Genomic DNA, 23,238 nt, shown 5'->3' with positions numbered 1-23,238 from the left:
ACACACACACACACCACACACACACACACACACACACACACACACACACACACACACACACACACACACACACACACACACACACACACACACACACACACACACACACACACACACACTCTCCATGCATCCAAACATCCTTCTTTCCCTCTCTGGAAACTGACACACACTGAATAAATTACGTCTGACCTTTATACTCATGTATGTTTCAGCTGAGACAGGCCAACACATCCATTGCCCCACTAATTCATTCCTTTATGTTGCTGCTGTCCACTCCTGGTTGATAGGAAACTAATGGCACATTAAGATTTTACTTGACAAACACGTTTAGTTTATTCGTTTAGTTTATTCGTTTTTAGGGATTTGTACAAATTTCACTTCATGTTTTATGACTTTTTACCTAGAAAAATATTAAAATCACTGGCATTAAGACAATATGCACAAGTCTTTGATTAGCATTACATCTAGAGAGATCATGGTCGTACTCATTTGCAGGACAATAATTATGGAACAGTGATTTTACTAGTTTATTGAGTACATGGACGGTTTGATTAGTCAGCAATATTCAGTGGCCTATTACGCAAGCAGGCGTACCAAAATTAGAGCCAACTTCAATTATAATAGCTTATTAAACACAATGTTTATTGATTCTGTGAAATAAGACACAATGAAACATTTCAAAAGAAAAAGAAATAATTTTATTACATTCTTAAAACCACATATAATGTATCCCATTGGACAACAATATATATCGAGCTGTGTGACTCAGTTACTCTTGGACTAGTAATATACCTCTTGTACATTTTGTCATATAGGGAAAGAAAAGGGAAACAAACTTCTTTTTTGTTTGGAATTTTCCTAATCTTTCTTCAATAAAAAAAAAAAATAGATCACTTACTTTACAAGACAAAAGGTGGAGACAAAAAGAAAAAAAAAAGTGGATAAAAGACAGATAAATGAAAATCACAGCAAAAGAAACATTAAACCCCAATAATGAAATTCATCTTTAACTCTATTTAACTGATTTCTTTTTAACTCCTATGTCTTGTAAATTTCATGTTACAATATTAGGACAAAAGGGGAAGGGTTTTGACACTTTGTGAGTAACATTCACAAAAATAGAACTTACGTCCACAGTGATTATGGTTATGGGTCTCATCTTAGGTGCAAAGGTGTGAGGAGTACAAGGCTAGAAGACGACACTGGTAATAAAGGGTCACTGACAAAGATCGCAGCTATCTCCCTGAGCGGCGGGCAGCTCCTCAGATTCTGCTCAGGAGCTTCAAAGCACCCAAAGTAAGACGTTATCATATAATAAGCTATACCATCCTTTAGAAAGCATATTGTGTATGTATATGTGAAACGTAAAGAGGTATGGGCAACCTTGTACAAAGCATACAGAATTTACAAAAACAAAAAAAAATAAATAACCCCAGAACAAATTTTACTGAAATCTGTTAAGTCTTACTGGCATAGAGGCCTAACTCAGGGGGGCAGCTGGTCGCTCTGTCCGGCCTTAGACTAGTGCCCAGTGAGATAGAGGAAAGAATAAGTGCTTGGTATTTGGAGAGGTGTTGGGTTTAAGGGACTAAAGGAGAGAGAAAACAGCAAATGTACAAAAATAATACAGTTGCTCCAACCAGCAAGGAAGGTTTATGATACATGCGGGCCAATCCGCGGCCCAGCCTGTAACCAATGGAAACATTATGAGTAAAAGACAAGTATACTACATCTACTGACTGCTGGTTAGAAACAAGTGGGGAGACACCGTGTATCTCAAAGTCTCTTATCATGTAGAGTTCATGAAGTCATCTTTTGCCTTGCTGTCTCTCCTCCTTAGTGTCCTCTTTGTCTTCTTGTCTCTTTAGGCAGGGGAGTCATTGCAGGTGAATGCTCTCAGTTCAAATGCAGGCGGAAGGCAATGTTTTTTTTTTTTTGCCTCTGTGTGGGTAGATCGCCTCCCCTGCCGTGTCATGTCTGCAACAAGTGTCCACCCCGTTGCTTGCGTGATGACTGCGCGTTAACCCAGTCGGGTCGCTATCAGGGCAAGAGGGGTTGTTGCCATGGAAACCTGAGAGTATGCTCAAGAGGGGAAAATAGTCCAGAAAAGGATCGAGTCCAAATATCCATCTTTTCCCCTCTCCCTCTGCATCCTACCATCCGCTTTTCTCTCCCTTTCTCTCTGAACTGCACTCACACATTCTATCTCTCTATATACTTATATAGTCATCTATTTACATTCTTATTTAAAATATTTGTTTATAAATGTGTATATAAATTAAAGATAATTTCATCTTTTCCTGTCTAAGTGGCATTTACAAGGGAAGGGGTGTGTGGGACTGAGGTTTCTCATTGCATTACAAGAGCCTACAAAAAGGCAGCACCGAACACTGTCTAAATGTGTGTGTGCATCTGTGTGAGCCAACAGGCCAGGCCTAAAGCCGTGAGCCATTTCATACACGCGTATTTCCTCTTATATGATAGGAAATGACTGATGATCTTGGTCCCTTAGAGATGGTCAGTACAAGGATATCGTCTGTATGAATGCGTACAGAGACACATATTGACTGAGAGCTGATTTAATAATGAGACCTGTTGATCAAGAAGACTCGGTTCTAATACTATAAGTAGAACTCTGTCCCAGAGTGGCAGGTTTGTACATTCGCTGTTGGGTTCTGGCTTGTGCACTGGTGCTTATCATTGAGGTACATTCATGACTGGTTGGGTGATCCACAGTGGATCGGATGTCAAACGAGTGAGCGTGGATCCGTCTCACGCTAACTGGGCCGCTGTGTTATCATAATGCCCATCCGCTTGTTGTTAATGCTACGATATTAGAGGACCATGAGCATGTGTGGTCTGTAGTGTAAGGTGCTTTGCCTGCTGGGAAAGTGGAGGACACGTTTGGGATCATGGGAGACTGAGTATTTAAAGTCCTGGATTGTCGTTTAACTGCTGGTTGTTGAGCTTCAACATCTCTATCTTCCTCTGTCTCTCCTTACGCTTCCCTACCTCTTCACACACTTTCTCACTCTCTCAATTTCTCTGCCTGTCTGTGTGTGCCTGTGTGTGTGTCTGTCTAGCTGTCGGTGGAGTCTGGCAGAGACATCTCGCTGCCAAACACTTCCCGGTACAGTGGTGGGAAGCTGTAGGCGGTCTCTGGGTGGACCAAACGGAAAAACTCCAGTTTGTCGATGTGGAGGTTACAGATGGACTTCATCATGGGCAGCTTGGACACCATCTGTGGGGACAGAAGAGAGGCAAGGGTAAATCTCTGTATATGTGTGTGTGTGTGTGTGTGTGTGTATGTGTGTGTCTGTTTAAAGAGAGTCGTGACTGCTAGTCTTTACCTTGTCTAATTTCTCGTCTGAAGCTCCACTCATGTGTAGACTGTGCTGCAGAGCCAGGTAGACTTTCTCCTGGAGCTTCTGGACCTTTTGGCCTTCTGTCAGCCATGGCCGATCTACAGGAAAAACAATATTAAGCATCACATAAGCAATAAGTTCATGTACTGAGTCTTTAATTTCCTACTTTAAAACTGCCAATTCAGTACTGTGAATGCAAGGCTGAATTATAGATACAGGGTAAAATTGACAAATTATATAATGCTAATTTTCTGGGAGCTGGCCAAACAATCTGTGCTACTACAGGAATAAAATGTAAAACTGAATATGTATGAGATGTCTACAACCAAAAATATAATGAGTGCCACATGTTTATGTTGAAAAGTCACATCCTATGGCAGCTCTTGAGAGTTAATGAGAGAACACGGCTTTCCCAGTGTGGATTAAGAGTGACAGGACAAGCGTGTGATCGACTGCTGTATGATTTTGCTGTAAAATGAGTGTTTGTATTTATGTATGTGTGTGTGAGAGAGAGAGGGAGAGAAAAAGCAAATCACCAGGAGATAGCAGGACGGCAGCACTGAACAGAGCCATCTCTTCATCAGATAGCTGTAGACGGCAGAGACCTTTGCCCAGGTCAAACACTGCACTCACCAGGTCATCACAACCTGGAAAACCACAGAAGAAAAACATCAGGCCTATTATCAAATCTCTTGCTAGTTATGATATGTCAATGATAGTCAATGAGGCTCAATGTGAGTCCTTCTACACAGGATGAACACAAATCAGTATACCGTAATATTCTTGGATCATGAAAAAGGTATAAGATATTGATATTTAGGTAAAATGTAAGCGCATTTTCTTTCATGTGTGCCCATGTCAAAAATCTCCTGAATGTTTTAAAGCTTAGACAACCAAAAATTTATGAGCCTCACCAAGTGCTTTGAAGAATGGAGCTGAGGCAAATTTCCCATCGAAGAAAATGGTGCTGTTGCTGACATTGAAAGCTCGGCACATGCGTATCAGCAGCACCTCCAGACAGCCTGTAAGGGTGAGCATAGATAGAGGCAAAGAGATGGAGGGATGGAGGAAGAAGAGGAGATGGGAGAGGGAGGGGGACAGAGGGGGCCAAAGATGCTCCAACATGCACAAACACATAACAAAAAGTAAATAATTTCGATCCAGATTGGTGCGCAGCATATATGACACATTTTGAACAGTTTAAAAATCCACAGGGTAAAATAGATATCCACAGGATATTTGTTAAACAAAGTTCAAAATATTTACAAAACATATATGCAATTTGTGCCACAAACATATAAATGTTGAACAGACACAGAAAATAATTGTAAATTTAGTTTCCAGAACCATTTGTTTCTCCCCAGTGGTGGAACCAGGGATGTGTGGTTTATTGAGGTAAAAAAACAAACAGATGATGACAGGAGAAAACACCAAAGGTAGAAGGTTGGAGACAAAAAGACAAGAAGGGACTATCGTTAACACCTTTCAGAATTTGTTTACTCTGGCAAACTGGATTGTGTGACATAAGCATTTGAGCCTTTTTTTTTTTTTTTTTTTTTTGATTAAGAGTATTTCTATAGTATGTGTTTGTGGTACTGACCTGCTTTCAGCAATATAATCTGATCGTTCTGGCAGAGGTCCATGAAGCCAGCGATGCGTTTGGCAAATTCCACCACATACTGGATGGCATTGGTGATGTGGTGTGCACACTGCTGCCACATCCACTCAGCAGACTGAAGGAAACACAAAAAAAGAGACATAACTATGAGGAATCCACCGATACCAGTCTTTCCACTGCCGACTTCTTTTCCAAGCATTAGACATTTAGTACTGGCAAACACTAAGTACTGATCAGATTACTTGCACTGAGAATAGGACAAATACACAAAAAATGAATGATAGATTAAATTTTGCTATATTAGAGAGATGTAACTTCCTTCTATTCATTTAAAAAGACAATATCAAGTTAGTTAAAAATCAATTGATGTTTCGTATCAGATTTTAGTATTGGGAGTATCTATGCTAGAGCTGTATGCGAGTACACAGAAGACTTCACACCTACAGGAGTTAATGTGTGCACTGTTTACCTTGTTCTGAAAAGCGCGCGTTTCCTCAGGTGAGTATTGTGCCCAGGTGAATCTCTTCATGTCCTCAGCGCTGTACTGACACGTCTCCAAATGGGACTTGACGATACTCTGAGTGATGCGCTCTGTGACAAAAACAAGCACAATACACACATTAATCAGTGTTGTCTCAGGTTATTTGTGGTGAGACACAAGAGACACAAGACTGTAAGTGTGTGTATGTGTGTGTGTGTGTGTGCGCGTGCATGAACCACAAGAAGCACAGTTAATGTTTCTTTATCAGTTTAGGAAATCTACTTGTGGTTGGCCCTTCTGATATTGTGTTGGGCCGACACAAGTAAACATATTCATGAGAAAACCAGTGAATTATCCCCTGGGTTCAGTGAAGTACCAAGTCACTGAACCCTACAACAACAATTCTGTATGTTTTACCATCATGTACTAATACTCCAGACTACTGTGAAGTCACACTGAATCAGATGATCACCCTTCCCATGCTTGATTACAGTGATGTTGTTTTCATATCCACAGGTCATGTCAGTGTGCCCTTGAATGCCTAGATACTCTGCACCACTCTGCCATTAAGTTTACCAACAAGACTGGTTGCATCACTGTAATCTGCAATCCAATCATAAAATTAATTGGCTCACCTACTCCTTCCTTCGCCAGCTGTTATAATCCCTTTCCCCCTCCTACACTTACTACACCCAGTCACAATATTTACCGGTTGCTTCCTTTAAATGTCCCCAGAGCCCTTAGCCAATCCTCCTCGCAGTTTGCTGCTGCCAACAACCAGAATAGTATTAAAAAACAAAACAACTCCTCTAAAACTGAACCGTTTTCTCTCATTATCTTCCTTCAAGGACTCCACTGATCCCCTCTCTGAAAAATGCCCTTGCTTCCTAACATCCCTTTACTAGTCGCTGTTTTTGTTATCATTGTCTTTTTACTGCTTCATGTCTTCTGCCCATTTCATTTTGCTTGTTTTGCCTGTTCAATCTTGTCCTTGTGGTCTTGCACACTAGTTTCAGTAAAGTCCTTCTTTGCTTTGGTGTCTGCTGTGCACCACTCTTCTTTTATCTTATATATTTCTATGTCATATGACCTTGCTCTTATCTTGGTGCCGTCTTTGTTCATTTTATTTTCTTTATTTTAGTTTTTAGATGTCATTTTATTTCACCTTATTCATTTGAATCCCCTTTAAATGGCCTTTCACCACTTACAAGGCCAATATTGTTAATAAGAATGTGTTATAGGTTGCCCTGTTTAAGTAATGGATGAATAAAAGAAAGAATATATAATTTGTTATATGTCATTGCTGATACTCACCAAGGTCTGTTAGGGAGCAGTCGTCAGGCAGATGATCCAGCAGCGCTGCATGTGTGTGTGCCAGCAGTGTGTGTGTGTGAGTGTGTGTGTGCAGGAGCTGGATCCCGTTGCTGTCTGCCACGTCCAGCATAGTCTGCTGTGGGGAGTTCTGATTGGACAAGGATGAGGAAGAGGAAGAGGAGGACGATGAGGAGGTGTTGCCGGTGCTGGCCCCTCCCCCTCCGCCCAGCAGCTCCAGGCTGCAGTACTCGCTGGCCTCCTCGGGGGTCAGCGGCAGGTCGAACAGGTCGGGCAGCGCCGCAATGTCATCCAGGTCGCTGAGGGTGGAGCTGGAGCCCCCGCTGCTGTAGGAACGGCTCAGACCCCCTTCGCCGTCCTCCCCGCTTCCCCCGCACACACCGTCCTCCCTGGGTAAGGGCAGACCGGCGGAGCCCCCGCCCCCGGTGCCCCCGCACTCCTGGGACTTCTGGTGCTTCTGCACCTCAGCGTACAGGCTGTCGCGCTGCTTCTTGGACATGCGACCGAACTTCACCGCTGCAGAGAGAAAATACGTTCAAAAGTCTGTTCAACTGAGATAGACAAGCAAATAAAAGATTTCACAGACAGCTTACAAGTAACTGTAAGTATTTAGAGTCCAGGTTTCTACGAGCCAGTTTTGGTATGTAATCAGTGTGTTAATGTAGGGCAGTATGTTCCCTGTGTGTTCCTCACCGTCTCGGCTCATGCCCAAAGCCAGACACTTCTGTAAACGGCAGTGCTGGCAGCGGTTACGGTTGGTCCGGTCGATCAGGCAGTTCCTCTGACGGGAACAGGAGTACATGGCATTGTTCTGTTGGCTGCGACGGAAGAAACCCTGTACATACACACACACACGCACACACAAACAATTCATACATGTAAATGATGCGCATATTTTAGACATGATGAGTCAGTTGAAGTTAAGTGTGGTAGCCTAGCTGACACTGTGTGTCTCCTCCTCACCTTGCAGCCTTCGCAGGTGATGACTCCATAGTGGATTCCTGAGGACTTGTCCCCGCAGATTTTACAGGGGATGACCTCGATCTGAGCTGCAGGGACAAAAAGGACATTGATGAGAGAGGTCAGATAGCTGACTAATGTGTCTATTAACTCAACAACACACAGGAGAATGGACTTGACTGACTGTATAAAACCTAATCTCAACATCTGCTCAGTGAAACACAGGAGTTACGACCGATTTGGCACGTTCGAACGTGAGACTATTGAGTCACACATTACCACCAGGCAAACATCTTGTGGATCTTAGCCAAAAACAGCTGATATCTAAACATGCCATTGCGTAACATGGTACAAGCACTCAAACATAAACACTCTCTTACACTGGAGGCCAATTTTTGGCCTAGATTCAGTGTCAGAGAGGACGTGTGCTTCACAGTCCGCCGCCAATGGGACCATGTGGGAATGATTAACACGCTGAAGAAATGCAGTGATCTGCCTCATGCAGATCACTGCATGAAGCAGATCTCCTACTTTGCACCAGAGTGTGTAGTATTCAAAGAGAAAAATATATTTTTAATGAATCAAGCAAGAGACCTAAAAGCTGACGATGCAGCACTGCACAATCATAAATCCAAAAACACATATTCTTCAGCTTTTCTTTAACCATTGCAACAACCCTGCAGTGAGCTGAGCTCCACCATACCCAGATACAAGAGAAGATAAACTTGCCCTTAATTGTGCTTGTCTGCATTCTGCATGTGGTCCCCATGAGGATGCATGGTACACAAATAGATAGGGAATCAGATGATACATGCACACATGACACATACACACAGTACACACAACACAAAGATTGTGTTTCCTTCTTAGAAGAGGAAAAACCAACAACCATTCCATTAGGTAGTGTTGCTCAACCTGGCAGTCTGTGCAATGTTGGACAGACTGATTATAAACTCTCTGTCGTTTGTGTAACATTATATTTGGCTCCTGAGAGGACGATCTACGGAAAACCGCTTAAGTCTATGTGATTGGAGACATTGTTGTGGCCTTACGTACTGGAAAAGACAACTTTCTATTTCTTTTCCCCCATTTAATGAAACAGTCTGCTGTCTCTTTTCTAAAACTGTTGACTAAAATACTCCGACTGATTAGGGCAGCTGCAGGCATGCATGCAATGGAAAAATCTCCCCCCCCCCTCCCCGTCCTTCCTCTCTTTCTCTCCGGTTCCCCTCCACCCCTCCCTCATCTCCCGATTATATAACTCTCGTCTGCGAGCATTCCACAAGCACTCATTCAGCAGGCTCACTCTAGCAACACCATCGCCCCGCCCTTCTCCGACTTCCCGCTTCCCACTGGCCGAGCGGCGTTCGGAGCCTGCTTGAGATTGGCTGAGTCATCCGTCTCTCCGGCGCGGTAGCCTGTCAGCCCATGTGGACATTCTGTCCTACTGACACACTTTCCCACTGCAGGGCGAGAGGGAGGAGGGAGGCAGGCAGGCAGGCGCGATCACGCCGCGTTTGAATAATATACGTCTCTCCGCAGACCAGTTTTAAGGTGGAACTGAACAATGCTGGGACTTCCCATAAAACATTTCCCTGAAGTCTTCCTGCTTGCATCAGAATATTGAATATGTTACATAACAGAAAAATATAACAAGAACAGCACTGTGGTAACCATAGACAAACAACACTCCCAGAACAGTTCATATCCAAATCATGTCTTTGCTTAACATGGTGCAAACATTAAAACATAAACAGACTTTTTTCCCCTAATAAAGCCTATATGTATACTGTATGTATTGATTTCTATTTAATAATCAAGCCTATATTATGCTAGATTAATAATGAGACCCAGCCCACACACACACACAGAGCAATTTTACATTGACTAGTTGTTTAAAAGATGTCTAAATGGTTTATAGCCGTCTAGGCTAAAATTAGACTACACAGGGTTTAAAAGTGAAAGTTTAGTATATGTCTGAACTCAGTCTGAACTACTCTAGACAGACAAGACTTGAAAAGCCTTTTAGTGTGTCCTAGGCTTTAGCACAGACTTCTGGTGCATATTTGTTCATATTTACAGCTGTTAATTAATTGTTTAAATATGTAATCATGTATTTAATGCTTGGTTTGGGCTACAGTTACAGCCAAAAAGATCCTGGGTTATATGAGAGCATGTAAGGTATAGACGTGATGTTGAAATCACGTCTAGTGCTCAGTGGGCTGTTTGACTTTGTGCCAGTGTAACGTACCATACTGTACCTGGCTTGAGTCCACTCAAGCCAGACATACTGGGAACTTGAATGTCAGCTATTTAGCCCTCCCCTTCTCTCTTTGACATTGGGCTTCTGCTTCAACCGTTTCTATTCTTGTCCTGCGCTGAGAGCCAAAATTACACACATGCCCACCCACCCCTGTCGCCACAACTACACATAGGCCTACATGCTTTCTCACTCTTCTATTCTGCAGATATCCAAACACAACCCAGAGAGGCCGTAAAAGATTTATCTCTGAAAGCAATGCCCTGCCTGGGTCTACTGCTTAACAGAACTAATAAATAATAAATGTGCACAAAATTTGCAGTTAAAACTACACAGTAAAAAAAAAGGTAACTACAAGAAAACTACTGGGATTTCTTGCATACTATGTGCTGAAGCAGTAGAGGCAGATAAGCCCATTGTTATGATGTAATAGTACTAAATACTCAAGGAGATCAAGGTTACTTATCTGACAAATCTAACAAATTCAACTGTTCACCACTCACTTCACAGCGATGCTCAACCTCACATTCCTACTTCTCTTTCTAACTGTGCTGAGAGAGACGCGAGGGCAGTGGCCAGATTAATGTAACAGCAACAATTAGCCTACCTTTAACCCTGCATTTCACCTTTGACCTGGCCAAAAGTCTTTGGCATTTGACCTATTAGTTCTCTAGAGAGAGTTGACATTCCAAGAAGACTGATACAAACCCAATTCTTTACTAACATGTTGCATGAAAAAGCGACATACGGCGTTTTACATTTCTCCAGTCCATCGAAACACTAAGTCACACAACGTTTTAGTGAAATGAGAAATACAGAGTGAAGTTAGGCAAACTCTAAACAAAGGATCATGTTTGAGTGTAACCAGTGTTGGTGCGGTTAGATGGGCGCACAGCTACTTTGTGCGGCACACCCAAGCCTTTTGACAAACTGAAATAGGAACAGAGACACCAACAGCAAACTGGCCCCAGCGCGTTTATCAGCTGGCTAAATGTGTAACCTTGTTATCTGTACAAGAGGTTAATTCAATAGGAAGGGGGGGCAGAGAAAATCACTGACTTTATGGCCTGAACAGTTCAGTTCTTGGTATCCAATGTGGAACAAACAACCAAGAATTCTCCCCCATGCCCTCTGGCCAGTGTGTCAAACAGTCAGTGTGTCAGTGTGTCAGCATCATGACAGATGAATAACTTTTGACCCCCCACATATTCAGCGCCACACATGCACTGTCACATACACGCCCACACACACCATTTCTCCGTTTTGATGTAATGTTACACCCTGTTTCAATCCAAGGTAGAAGTACAGGTTGTTCTTGTTTGCTCATTACGTCGCAACACAAGCAGACACATTTGTTTGCTTTAATGCAGAAAATGCCTGGTACGCATGCCCTCCAACAACAGATTAATACAGGGGTTTGTGGGGACGTTTTTTGCCGTCATGACCCAGTCATAAGAACGACAGACAGAAACAAGATAAGACACACTCAACAGGAGACAGCTTTGTGCTTCTCTTCCACACATATTAGCAGCACTGAAGCACTTGTTGTGTCATGCCACAGCAGGGTGTAGGCCTTAAGATCACAGCGGGCTTACATTGCAGGTCAAATAGACAAACACAGGAGTGTATCATAGTCCACCGATTGTCCTTGTTGCCTCTCCCTCTTTAGAAATCACGCAAAAGGTGCACACAATACTTCACTGTTTTTCACATATTCTGTTTCCACAAGAGGAAGAGAGGAGGTCGCTTGGCCTTGAGGCTACAGAGATGAACCCCAGGAGAGCGAATATATCCTCAGTTATGAAGACAAAACCCGGTTTCATTTCATGGATTCTGGTCTAACCTGTGGAGGCGGTTGTATTTTACAGATTACAGATGATATCTTGTAGCAAACAACACTATTCCTTACAGTTCAGCTCTCACAATAGCAAAAAAGTTTTTATATTTTAACACTGCACAGAAAACGATACTGCTCATAACAACATAATGCTGTGAAGACTTTGCTCAGCATATACAAAACACAAATTTACAATCTGGCTGTGAACAAGCAGTGCAAGTGCATTCAAATCGACATGCTCCGTTTTAAAAGATGCAAATACCAGCTGAGGCTCACAAGGGGGGTGTTTCTGCACATTAGAACAGAGCTGTGGACTTCATCAGACTCTGACATGTGTCTTCTCTAGTATGTGACATGCCTTGTGATTTATTTTACAATGTGTCTAGAAGTAATAAACATTAATACATTCAATACGGTATCAGAAAGAGGAGTGCACTCTGCGATAACATAATCCAGAGGGAGAGTCAGAGGTCCAAATATATCAGTAGGCCTCTAAACATCTGTCAGTGTAACAACGCTGTTAGAATGACTCCTGTACCAAAATTATTGTGAATGCAAAGGATTAAAATGCTGACTTGCCGTTATTGCAAATCTATTCTAGTCAGCAAACAAGAGACGTTGTTAAAAGTGAGTGACTAACCTACATTTCAGTCCGCTGAGCTAAGGCCTGGCTGTGCTTTGTTTACATTTGGATATCCTGCCAGAAAGGGAACCTCCCTCCACCAGAGGCAGGGGCCCCCTCCACTTCTTCCTCCCTCCCCCTCTTCTAACAAAATTCTTCCCTCTCCTCTGCAAAAAACTCCTTGTAGCTAATTCCCTGTCCAGCACAACAAAAGAATGCAACGAGGGCCTCACTGAGAGCAAAAAAAAAAAAAAAACAGAAGTGCAACAGCAGTGTCTTTACTTTCTCACTTGCCATTGCTGTTGTTCTGTCAAAAAAAAACATCAATGCAAGGATGAGTGAAATTGTGACAGGTAATAGCTTGATGTGTCTCCAAATTATTTACTTGGGAAAAATATATTTCAATCATGTGGAAGCAACTTCAGCAACAGAGAAGTTTACCTTATGGCATTCTGGTCCCTACATCCCATTTGGTAAAAAATACATTTCTCATAAACGCTGCACTGTCCACAATGTCCAAAAATGTAGATGACATTCATTCAAAATGTATTTTGAGTGATTACAATATATTTTGGATATACTTGCAGATATGCATATGAATAAGTGTCTTTCCAGTGTCCAAAATATATGTCAAATGAATGTCATCTACATGTACAAATACATTTCTGGGCAGTTTGGGATTTTGAAGTACATCTCTGACCATGCTCTAAAGTATGAGAATAATTTTCCATATGGGTAAAAAAAAAAATCCTGCAAAAATCACAACCCGCATTTTGCACAGGTTACAGGCTGTGTAGATGTATTCAAAACGCCACTCTGTTAATTACAGTTGTGTGCAGCCCCCCTGCCCAAGTTCAAGCTCAAGACCGGCCGCTCTCAGCAGCTGCTGCTCGCTGAAGGGCGCCGACCACTGCAAGCCAGCAGCCGCACATGGCGCTGCACGGCCGGCGGCACGGCCCTTCCCGGAGCCGCTCCCCCTCCCGCCTCTGTGAACGCTGTATAATGTTCTGTGACATAACTAGGTCAGTGGAACAGCCAGGCAGGTCGCTCTCCCTCTGCACACTCACACTGTCGGCCATGCTGCCACCGCCATCACACCACAACAACACCAACAATGATCAGATTAGCTTTACAAACTCATTGGCACGAACAAATCAGGTAGCCAGCATGAATGGGTTGGTTTATTATTGCAACAAACACCAAACATCAGATTGTCAGATAAATATATAGGCCGACAGTGCAAAGAAATAGGTTATGTTTTTTTCTTTAAATGTAACGATATTTGCTAATAGTTCTTAAACGATCACCATTAAACTTTTAATTATTACAGGATCAGCCGGAATTATATCTCGATTACATAATTGTAGTTTTGGATAACAACAGCCTCCACACATGCCCCTCCCTCTCCTCATTGCATAACTCTAACATGGATCCCTAGGCAAAATTTACAGATGGAGTCCCAGGTGAGATGTGACTGACATTTCTTCAAATGCAGACAGTTTCTGCTCCACTATACATTATAGTATATAAAGCAAAAATAAATCTCTAAACTTCAAAACTGTGTGATTTCACCATGAATAGGCCCGAATGATGCTAAAAATAGACTTTATTCTCAGGGTCAATTCCATGATTGAACAACATGCCTATTGCTCTGAATCATTGCAAGCCAAACTTCGATGTGGAGCATGCAGCCTCCAGCTCTGTGCAGCTAATCCAGTCAAGAGGGATTAATGCGCACTGGGAGGACAACAGGCGCACTCAACTCCCTGTGTGCGCACACATGTGGCCATTTCATCCCATAATACGACCGCACAGTTCCTTACCAAGTTCAAATACACATGCACAGACTTGTCAAGACACAAAATCAACTTACCTCTCATTTTGATGTTTGTTTTTGTCTTTGCTGGATGCTGAAAACCCGACTACATGTGGTTACTGTGCGCTGACAGAATAATAAGAGTGTTACAGTCGAGCCAGAGTAACCTGGCTGTCTAAATATAAACTTCGCTCCAATGGCAGAGAGCTCTCGGTAAACACGACCGAAGAAAAAAAAAATAACTACCCGAAACTCTCCTCTCCTTTATCGCTCGACAAAGTCCGGCGTTGGGAAAACAAGAGTAAAGAAAGTCGCTTCGGCTCGCATGTTAAACCCGTCTCGACGCGCTGGCAGCTGTATTCGGGAGAACTTTTTGACAGAATAGTCCCACGGTGGTTCAGCTCGGCTTGCAGGACTCCCAGTGCTCGGACCCCCCCTCTGCGCTGTGACTCTCCGCCTGCTTTCCTCTCAGTCTATCCTGCTAACCTACTTTCTCCAAGCGTGGACTCTCACATGATCTCACTGCCGACAGCTCCTCTCACAGCACTCGCGGGGGCGCGCACTCGGGAGCGAGTTTAAGGTGGCTAGGTAACTGATTGACTAGTAGTGCTTGTCTCCTACGCGTAATTCAGTGATGTGGTGACAAATGAAAAAAAAAAAAAGGTGGGTAAACAAACCAGCAATAGAAACAAAAATCAATTATGTTTGCAGAGAGGCTTTCATTCATGCTCCTTTCTCTTTAAAAGGCCACGTCCTCATATAATTTACATCAGTTTGATATGCCTTATTATTATGTACACTATGAATCTATGTCATTCATATTTATGTGTTGCCAACCCTGGTAAAAGCCACTATCAAACAGGTGCCTTTGCTTTGCAATTCTTCACTGACATAACCTGAGATGTGTAGATTAGTTAACTGGGTTGTTCTGACTGTTCTTATGTCATAAGGCTTTGTCCTGAGTCAGCATGCAAAAATGAAGTCCTCACAGTGGCTATCTAATAGCAATCTCTTGTCAATGCACAGCTCCTTAACTGAACGATCAGCCCTTTAAAACGGGAATGCCACTCAATTTTCGATTAGTATATGTTTATGATGTTTAAGAGGTCATCCACTGTTTATGAACACAGGCACCTCTTTCCCCAAACCAAAAACTAAAGAACCGAGACTTAAAATGTGATGTAGTCAGGTATACAGTCTGGAGCTGCTCCATAATGAATGGGAAACCTATTTTTGGTCATCCACAAAATGTTTGTTTGAGTTTTTCCACCCAAACAAGCTTTATTCCTCGGTAGTGTTCTTCTGAACTAACATGAAGCATTATCCCCAAGAACATATCGCTGGCTGCTCTCCCAGTTCACCATCTTTCAGAGAGCAGAGAGTTCACACCCAATGATGTCACAGGTTTGATTTTCAGTTCTCTGGTTTCAGGTTTTGGGGGAGCGCTGCTCATGTTCACAAATATGAACTGGACTTGCCTAGACGATAAGAATAACATATAGCTATTCTTAAACTGAAGGGAGTTCAGCCTATAATAGTTTGCACATCACTTACAGAGCAAATACTTTGATATGACTGTGTGTTTTAACTGGACAGTTCTGCTGCTAACCTCTCTCAACGTAATGCATGATTAAAATATATAATGTTTATAATGTTACAGTATAATGTGTATGGATAAGTACTGTTTATGTGGAGTGTGTCTCATGTTCTGCTGTTTTGCACTTTGGACTGTATACTATTTATGAGCTTTTAAAATCAATCAAGAAAGTTAACACAGCATTTTACCTAGGTGTAATTTATCAATAGAAGGGATCCTGATTCTGATGTGAGTGTGTGCTTTGGGACAGTGTGTTGTTGGGGATGGGGTGGGGTGTGTGTGTGTGTGTGTGTGTGTGTGTGTGTGTGTGGGTGGGGGGGTGGTCTTATGATGCAATGTTCTGGCAGCAGTGTTATGAAACAGTGCAAAGGCAGAGATTACTCAAACTAGGTTAGTGGAGCAGCAAAGCACAGGGTGCCTACAGTCACAGATTCTCTCTCTCTCTCTCTCCCTCCCTCTATCTCTCTCTCTCTCTCTCTCCCTCTCTCTCTCTCTCTCTCTCTCTCTCTCTCTCTCTCACACACACACACACACACAGACACAAGCACACACTCGCTCACATTCTTTTGTTTATTCCTGTCTCTTCTCCAAACCACTTTCCTCTTTCCTCTTTCTCTTCCGTGTTATACGTAATCATTTATTTTTTCATTTATATACTTCCTTGTCTTCTTTGTTTCAGTCCAAATGAAATAGACTCTACTAGTTTGATGTATTTCTTCTTGCAACAATGTCCAAATGGAATAGATTCTACTAGTCTGATTTGTTTATTCTTGCAACAATGTCGAAATGTATAATTTTGCAGCCTTTCTGCCCACGGCTCCTCTCTTAGTGGTTCGTCTCTGCTGTTTTTCCCTCTCCCTCGCCCCCCGCACATCTCCTCTAAAGCCCCTCTGTTCTATGTCTCCCTTGACAACGGCAGTGACACTTTGACCTTAGCTCTTACATAACCGCCGAGCGGCTCGGTTAGACAGCAGAGGAAGGAGAGGGAGTGGGAGGAGGAAGAGGAGGAGGAGGAGGAAGGCTCCAACATGGCTAGGACATGGATGGCAGACATTTTCTTGCCCGGTGATAAAATAAGAGGTGAAAGAAGAGGGAGAGAAAAAGGAAAGGAAGGAGCTGAGAGCAAGACTGGGGGGTTTTGGAAGGTTGCCAGCAGCTGCATAACAGGATGAGGGAACAGATGTGGATGCCGGCAGAAACAATATATAAATGTACGGATATTTACCTGATAGATAGATAGACTGATAGCAGACAGACCAGCGGCATACACAGCGAGGGGCCAGAGGTGGAAAGAGCCCCTGCCTGTTTTTACTTTGGGCGCCCAAGTCTTGTCCAATAAGGAAAACATTACCAAAGGCACATCTGAAGTGACAGCAAGGAATGGACAAAAATGATCTTTTCTGCAACATATTATAAGTTTTCTTTCAAGTTCATACCTGCCAGGGATTTTACAGTTTTTCTGACACAAGAGGCGCTGCAAAGGAGCATTTGCACTTTTTATTAAAGTGTCCTTGAGGGATAGAAACCAGCCAGTGGTTTACTCGGTACTACTCAAAGACTGGTGAATAGTGTTATCTCTTGCTGTTACCTGGACCAGTTTCACTGTACATCCACACACAGGCCACAGGGACATCATTTGGGTGTGGCTGGTGCATCTTAATCAAATTTAAGAGCAGTGTTTGAATCAGTTCAATCAAAATTCTTCCTGGAGAAGCATACCCATATAGATAACTGTAGTATTTATGGTGGAATGCTGCTTTTCAGATTTTCCCTCCTGACCCCGAATCTGTGCCTGCCGCTGAGATAGACTCAGTCAAGCAAGCACTTAGTGAGAGTTGCTGTTCAAGGGGTCTTGTTGTTAGGAGGCGTGTAAGGTTCCTCCTGATTCAGATCAAAGCCAGTGCAGCCTTGTGACTCCCCAGGACTGAATTTAAAGACCTCTCTCACATCAAAGAGTCTTTGTAGGGATATGGGACCAACTGTAACTGATTGGCTGCACATGGTTCCATGGGGCCCCATGGCCAATCTCTCTGCTTTACCAGCATCAACTCTTTACATTCCAGTCTAGTTTCCCACAGGCCATATTGTAAAATGTTCTCATGCGTTGGGGGCTCATGCATGAGCAGTGATAATCTGAATTACAAGTGTTGTGGATAATATTCACCACTTTATTCTATAATTTTCACAAATTTAAAAAGCAACGCTGTGTCATACTCACACAAGGGCAAAAACACTCACAGATGGAGTAACACACATACACACACATGCACATACATAACTACTGGACTGTGGCAGTCAATTTTGCTGGGATTACATCAGGGTCCTGCCATCCACTGAGCTGTAATCCCTCACTCCCTTTCCCTCATTCAGTTAATCTCCCTGTTTTCTCCTCTCTCAAGGCCCCTTTAATCCCCCCCTCCCCCCTCCCTACTCCCATGGATCTGTAATCTGGAGCTGTGATCTTTGCTGCGTCACTAGGTCAGTGTGTCAGATAGAATAAAAACAACCTTTTCTCCTGTCAGGTCCTACTCATCTTACCCCTCTCTGCTCCTTTTTACACTGCTTCCTCTCTCCATCTATTCATTTCTATACTCCATTCTTTTATCTTTTCGGCTCCTGTTACCACTCGACACACATTAAGTCCTGTATTTCTTTCCTGTCTCCATATCTCCTCTTATCTGTCTCATTCGTTTTACACAGTTACGCCTAAAATTTGATAAAGCCTACTGAATAAATAGCATATAAGTTCAACCACAGGTCATGTGGTACGGTACAGATTGTCTCACTGAGCACATGTATATATACTGTATATACTGTATATGCCCCTGCAAACACACACACACACACACACACACACACACACACACACACAGCAGACAAACATGTATTGTAAGAGTGTCCTTGGCTTGTCTTGCACTCAATGACAAGCACTGACTTTCTTGAAAATGCATTATTGTTATTAGAGACACTCCATAACTAACAGTTTTCGAGTTTTGGTTCCTGTGCGGATATCTGGTGCTTAGCAAACGTTGCCAATGATTTTGCAATGGGCTTTGTGCAGACCAGCTGTTTATAACACACAGCATTTAAACAGTGAACTCATCAACCCTTATTTTAGAGCCTCAGCACAGCCAGTACTGAATGATGGGACATTTCTGCCAAAACCCTAATAGAGCCCAGAGGTATAGGTATTTGCCAAAACTTGACAAAAACCCACAAATGCCAATGATTTTCACATCATAATATGTTAAACAGTGTTTTTCATATATTTTTTTAACCTGAACCCAAGCCCCAACCACAGCAGGGCAGATAAGTGAGAAATTCAGCATGACCTGATCCCATCCGGTCCAGCTGAGTCCCATAGGTCTGGACATAAATGTCAAGTTCTACTGTGTATTAATTAAACCAGACTAATTACACAGATACTGAGAAAGTATGTTTTAAGTCACACCTATGTTTACAGCTCTACTGTATGTCCAGACTTGCCTTGACAAACACAATCACCAGCATTTCTCTCTTTGTCACACTCTCTCTGTTTCTTTTTCCTCTCTCTCTCTGTCTCTGTCTCTCTCTGTCTCTCTCTCTCTCTCTCTCTGTCTCTCTCTCTCTCTCTGTCACTCACTGTCTCCCTCTCTCTTTCCCCCACCCTTCCACCCTTTCTCTTCCTTTGTTCCTCGGCAAAGCAGGTTCAACGTCGAAAAATCCATCCACACCCACAGGCTTGAATAGAGGGAGGACTGATTGGTGTTGACACACTCATAATACTGAACCTGCAATTCAGCCGACACATTATCAAAACAGAATTAGATGGCGATTGGTGAAAGACGGAACGTGCTCATGATCATAAATGATAGCGCTGGTCTTTAAATGGCAGATAAACGTGGAAAAAAATCCAAATCTCTGGCCGTGTCTATGTAAAGGTTAACATGGAAAGAGGGAAATCTGATGCAAATACAAATATGTGGCATGCAAAGACATGGTAAGAGTAAGAGGAGGTTTCCACGGCAACTGGGTTGTGTTTATCTCCGGTGTGAATCAACGTGCTTTGCCATGTGAGCTGACCCAATTACACACAAGTGACTGTGAATGCGTATGCACACACATACATACACACACACACGCATGCATGCACACACAACCAACAACACTCTATCTGAATAAGACCGGAATTGCACAGCCAGCTGGAAAAATGGAGTTATCCCAATATCCTGCACATTTTCCTCAACAGTGACTCTTCCAGCTTCCGCCTTACATCATGTTGCTTCCCCCCCCTTTGGCCCGATGACCTACATCTGTTGTTGCCTCCATGCCATCCGCAGGGCACTGCTGCACACCCAGGCACTCCTTATCTCACTTTTCCTTTATCCTCCCATTTTCCTTTATCCTCCCATTTCCCCCTCTGATCCTCTGCTCCCTTTCATTCTCATCCAGAACTCATTAGTTCTCATCCATCTCATATTTGTTTTTACCCCGTAACTGTCCCAGATTGTCTAATCAGGAAAGAATGGTGAAAATCAGAATTGGCCCTTAAAATGATTCTTTGTTTGATGATGAATTCATAGTCATAATGTGACAATAGTTGAGAGTTTAGTAGGCGCTGTTGGGCATGAGAATCCCTCTTCCTTCCTTGTTCAGGTGTCTATTATTGTGCAGCTTTTGTCTGGTTCTGAATATAGTACATATCAGATTCACCCCCATCACTGTCCCATCAGTTTAATCTTTCAGTTTAGCCTCTTGCTCAAATTCCACCTGTTAACCACACACAATATACAGTATATATTCACACATCTCAGTTGGAGTCTTTATTTGTCTGCATAAATCTTTGGATTTGAGAAATAACACATGGGTGAGATGTGGTGATTCAAACAGGCAGGTCAGCCCATATAACCGCCCGGATGACTCATATAGCAGCAGGGCCAGCAGAAACAGAGACATCTAGTGTTGGGATCGTCATATAACAGCCGGGGCTTATGTAATACTTGGAGTTTGCTCCTTATCATGCATATTTCATGATTTTCAGTTCCACATAGTCAAAAGCGCACAGAGGCACATACCAGTTGGCTTGTTAAGTTCTTTTTTATGGGGTTCAAACAGTGCAGATTCATGTACTGGTTCTTCTTTGTTGTCTCTGACCTTTAGAGCATGGTGCAAGATGAATGTGGGCGCATGCAAATTTACACACACGCACACACACACACTTAGAGAAATAGAAAGGGGTCTCTCCAAGAGTATGATCTGAAAGCAAATGCACAGTAAGAGTGACATACTTTCTCATGGCTGTATTTGTGTTTGTACCTCCAACTGTGCCAGTGCCTGGTCCCAGACTGACAACCCCCACAAACATTATGCAATGTTGGGGCATTATGTAATTTTCCATCACAACAAAAAGTTGGACTGAACCATTGCAAACATGGATGATTAATATATCCATGTGGTGCAGTTAATGCATTTGACTCCTGCGTGGCATCTGTGAAAAATGTGAGTTATCTGTCTTTGTTCAGCTGATGTATATTTGCATGAATGCTGATTTGAAGGATATATCACTGTCATCATCACTGAAGCTGCAGACTGTGGTAGGCGTTTGCTCTATTTTTCTGATTGAGGAGGTAATAAGAGAGAAAAGGGTGAACTGTGCAGAAAGTCTGCATTGCGTCACAGCAGGGAGCGGAGAAAAAGGGAGAAAGGAGACAAGAGGGGGGGGAGAGGGGCACAGCAAGGGGAGAGCGGGGTGTGTCTTCACTGACCTAGTTACAGCAGTGGAAAGCCCCCCCTCCTTCACCACTGACGTGTAAAGGGCACTTTCAAACACTGCCAGACAGACAAGAATAAATACAGAGAGGCAGGGAGGAGAGATAGTGAAGGAGCAGGGGAGACGGGCAGGGGGCAGACAGACAAACAGACAGACAGACACACAGACAGACAGACAGACAGGAGTAAGTTAAAGACAAATGAGATAGAGGGAGACAAGCAGACAGATATATCCACAACCATACACCGGATCCGGGCAGATCTGGGAAATATTTCAAAGAAAAACAGGATAAGCCTGAAGGGATTTCCAACAAATTAATGATAAAAACAGACTGTGTATCTGAAGTATTGCTCCGTTCATATCCTGTGCGATATTAGATGGAGTTCTTCCTTCATTTTTAAAGAATAACAATATCTTTCATATATAAAGCAGCTTTTAATAAAATCTAACTGAACATCACTCATAAGTGTACAAATACAGAGTGCAAGTACCAATATGCAGGATCTGATGTAACTTTTCCTTGTGCTTTTCAAGGTTGTTTCACTGAATAGAGGCTCAGCAGTAAACTGTAGTGTCCCAGACCCTCCACACCTCTCAACACTGATGGCCTGTACTCATCTGCACAGCTACACCTCACCTTCAGTCTCAGCTCTAACTGATGGATTGGCCCCTCCGGCTTCAAACAGTTCAGAAAGCACACTGGACTAATGGAACAGCTGACCCATGTGGCTTGAAAGGGCATGCTTAAAAAGTTCAAACTGTATCAGCTAAAAATAGACTTATCAATGCACCATTTTTCGAGGAAACTTCATACTTCAAATCTTTCTGCTCTGTCATCATAGATAATGTCCCCCGTTTTATTTGATTGAATCTCAGCTGTTCCGTTTGGCCTGTGCTTTTTCCAGATCAGCGTTAACAGTTTTCCATTCTCTCTTGCGAGCAGCTCTTGGCTGTTCTGCCTGCTGATCATTTCCTCCTCAGGTGAATGACCTTTCTGCCCTCCAGACCCTGTGTCTCAGTGCTAAAGTCCGCCTCCTCAGTGACAAGGGTGCTGATATTCTGAGAGCCACGGCTTGCTGCTTATCGCTGCACTTTGCTCAGCTGATTTGACTGACTTCTCCAGTGAATTTACTTACAATGGCTGGACTGGTGTAGCAACAGTCCTCAGCAACAATGGACAAAACCAGTGCTGGTTTGTAGTGATGCCCATTGTGATTAAATTTATGTCGTAATAAACTTTTGATCCTATTATAACCCTGATCTGTAAAGTATTACACAAGAGAAGGGTAAGCCCTAATCTTATAATATGAATCCCTGTACTCCCCCCCCCTCCCCGCCAAAAAAATCCTCCTTTCCCTCCCTTCAAATCCATTTATCCCTCTCTCCAACAAAGCTGTCCCTCTGTCCCTCCATAAACCTTTAAGGCCACGACACACAGGCAATATCAGAACCAGTGGTATTTTCTCTTTGCCATTCCCTACCCAAGCTGAGGGCAATATTGTCAATCTCCCTTGCTTTAAAATTTTGTCTGTGTATTTCATTGAATTTATTTCCCCTCCTAGTCATTCTTTCTCTGCACTTACATCCACCACTGTCTCCTC

At 42.9% G+C, this 23,238-nt stretch overlaps 1 protein-coding gene across 1 annotated transcript; it reads right to left on the bottom strand.

Annotated features, from left to right (window-relative positions):
• Positions 1-527: 527 nt before the first annotated feature.
• LOC139650272 (nuclear receptor ROR-beta-like) lies at positions 528-14,757 on the bottom strand. The gene is made up of 10 exons (XM_071526882.1): positions 14,349-14,757; positions 7,760-7,845; positions 7,490-7,631; positions 6,779-7,312; positions 5,453-5,574; positions 4,966-5,098; positions 4,280-4,387; positions 3,902-4,012; positions 3,351-3,463; positions 528-3,241 (listed from the first exon to the last, which is right to left on the bottom strand). Exons 1-10 carry the CDS (start codon positions 14,353-14,355, stop codon positions 3,080-3,082), a joined length of 1,518 nt encoding a protein of 505 aa, XP_071382983.1. The 5' UTR covers positions 14,356-14,757; the 3' UTR covers positions 528-3,079.
• Positions 14,758-23,238: the final 8,481 nt, after the last annotated feature.

Source organism: Centroberyx affinis, unplaced genomic scaffold (assembly GCF_046629955.1).
Source record: "Centroberyx affinis isolate AG114_WGS23_722 - 3 ecotype Tasmania unplaced genomic scaffold, CSIRO-AGI_Caff_v1 ptg000112l_1, whole genome shotgun sequence".
In the NCBI taxonomy this organism is placed as follows: Eukaryota; Metazoa; Chordata; class Actinopteri; order Beryciformes; family Berycidae; genus Centroberyx; species Centroberyx affinis.
Note: the sequence above shows the minus strand (reverse complement) of the source record. Positions and strands in the feature narration are given on the sequence as shown.

What these genes read in the sequence shown, in the direction of transcription:
- LOC139650272 (XM_071526882.1), bottom strand. An exon ending in TGCCGTCCTGCTATCTCCTG is followed by an intron (nt 3,464 to 3,901) that starts GTGATTTGCTTT and finishes TTTTTCCTGTAG; the next exon opens with ATCGGCCATGGCTGACAGAA. An exon ending in CAGACGAGAAATTAGACAAG is followed by an intron (nt 3,242 to 3,350) that starts GTAAAGACTAGC and finishes CTGTCCCCACAG; the next exon opens with ATGGTGTCCAAGCTGCCCAT.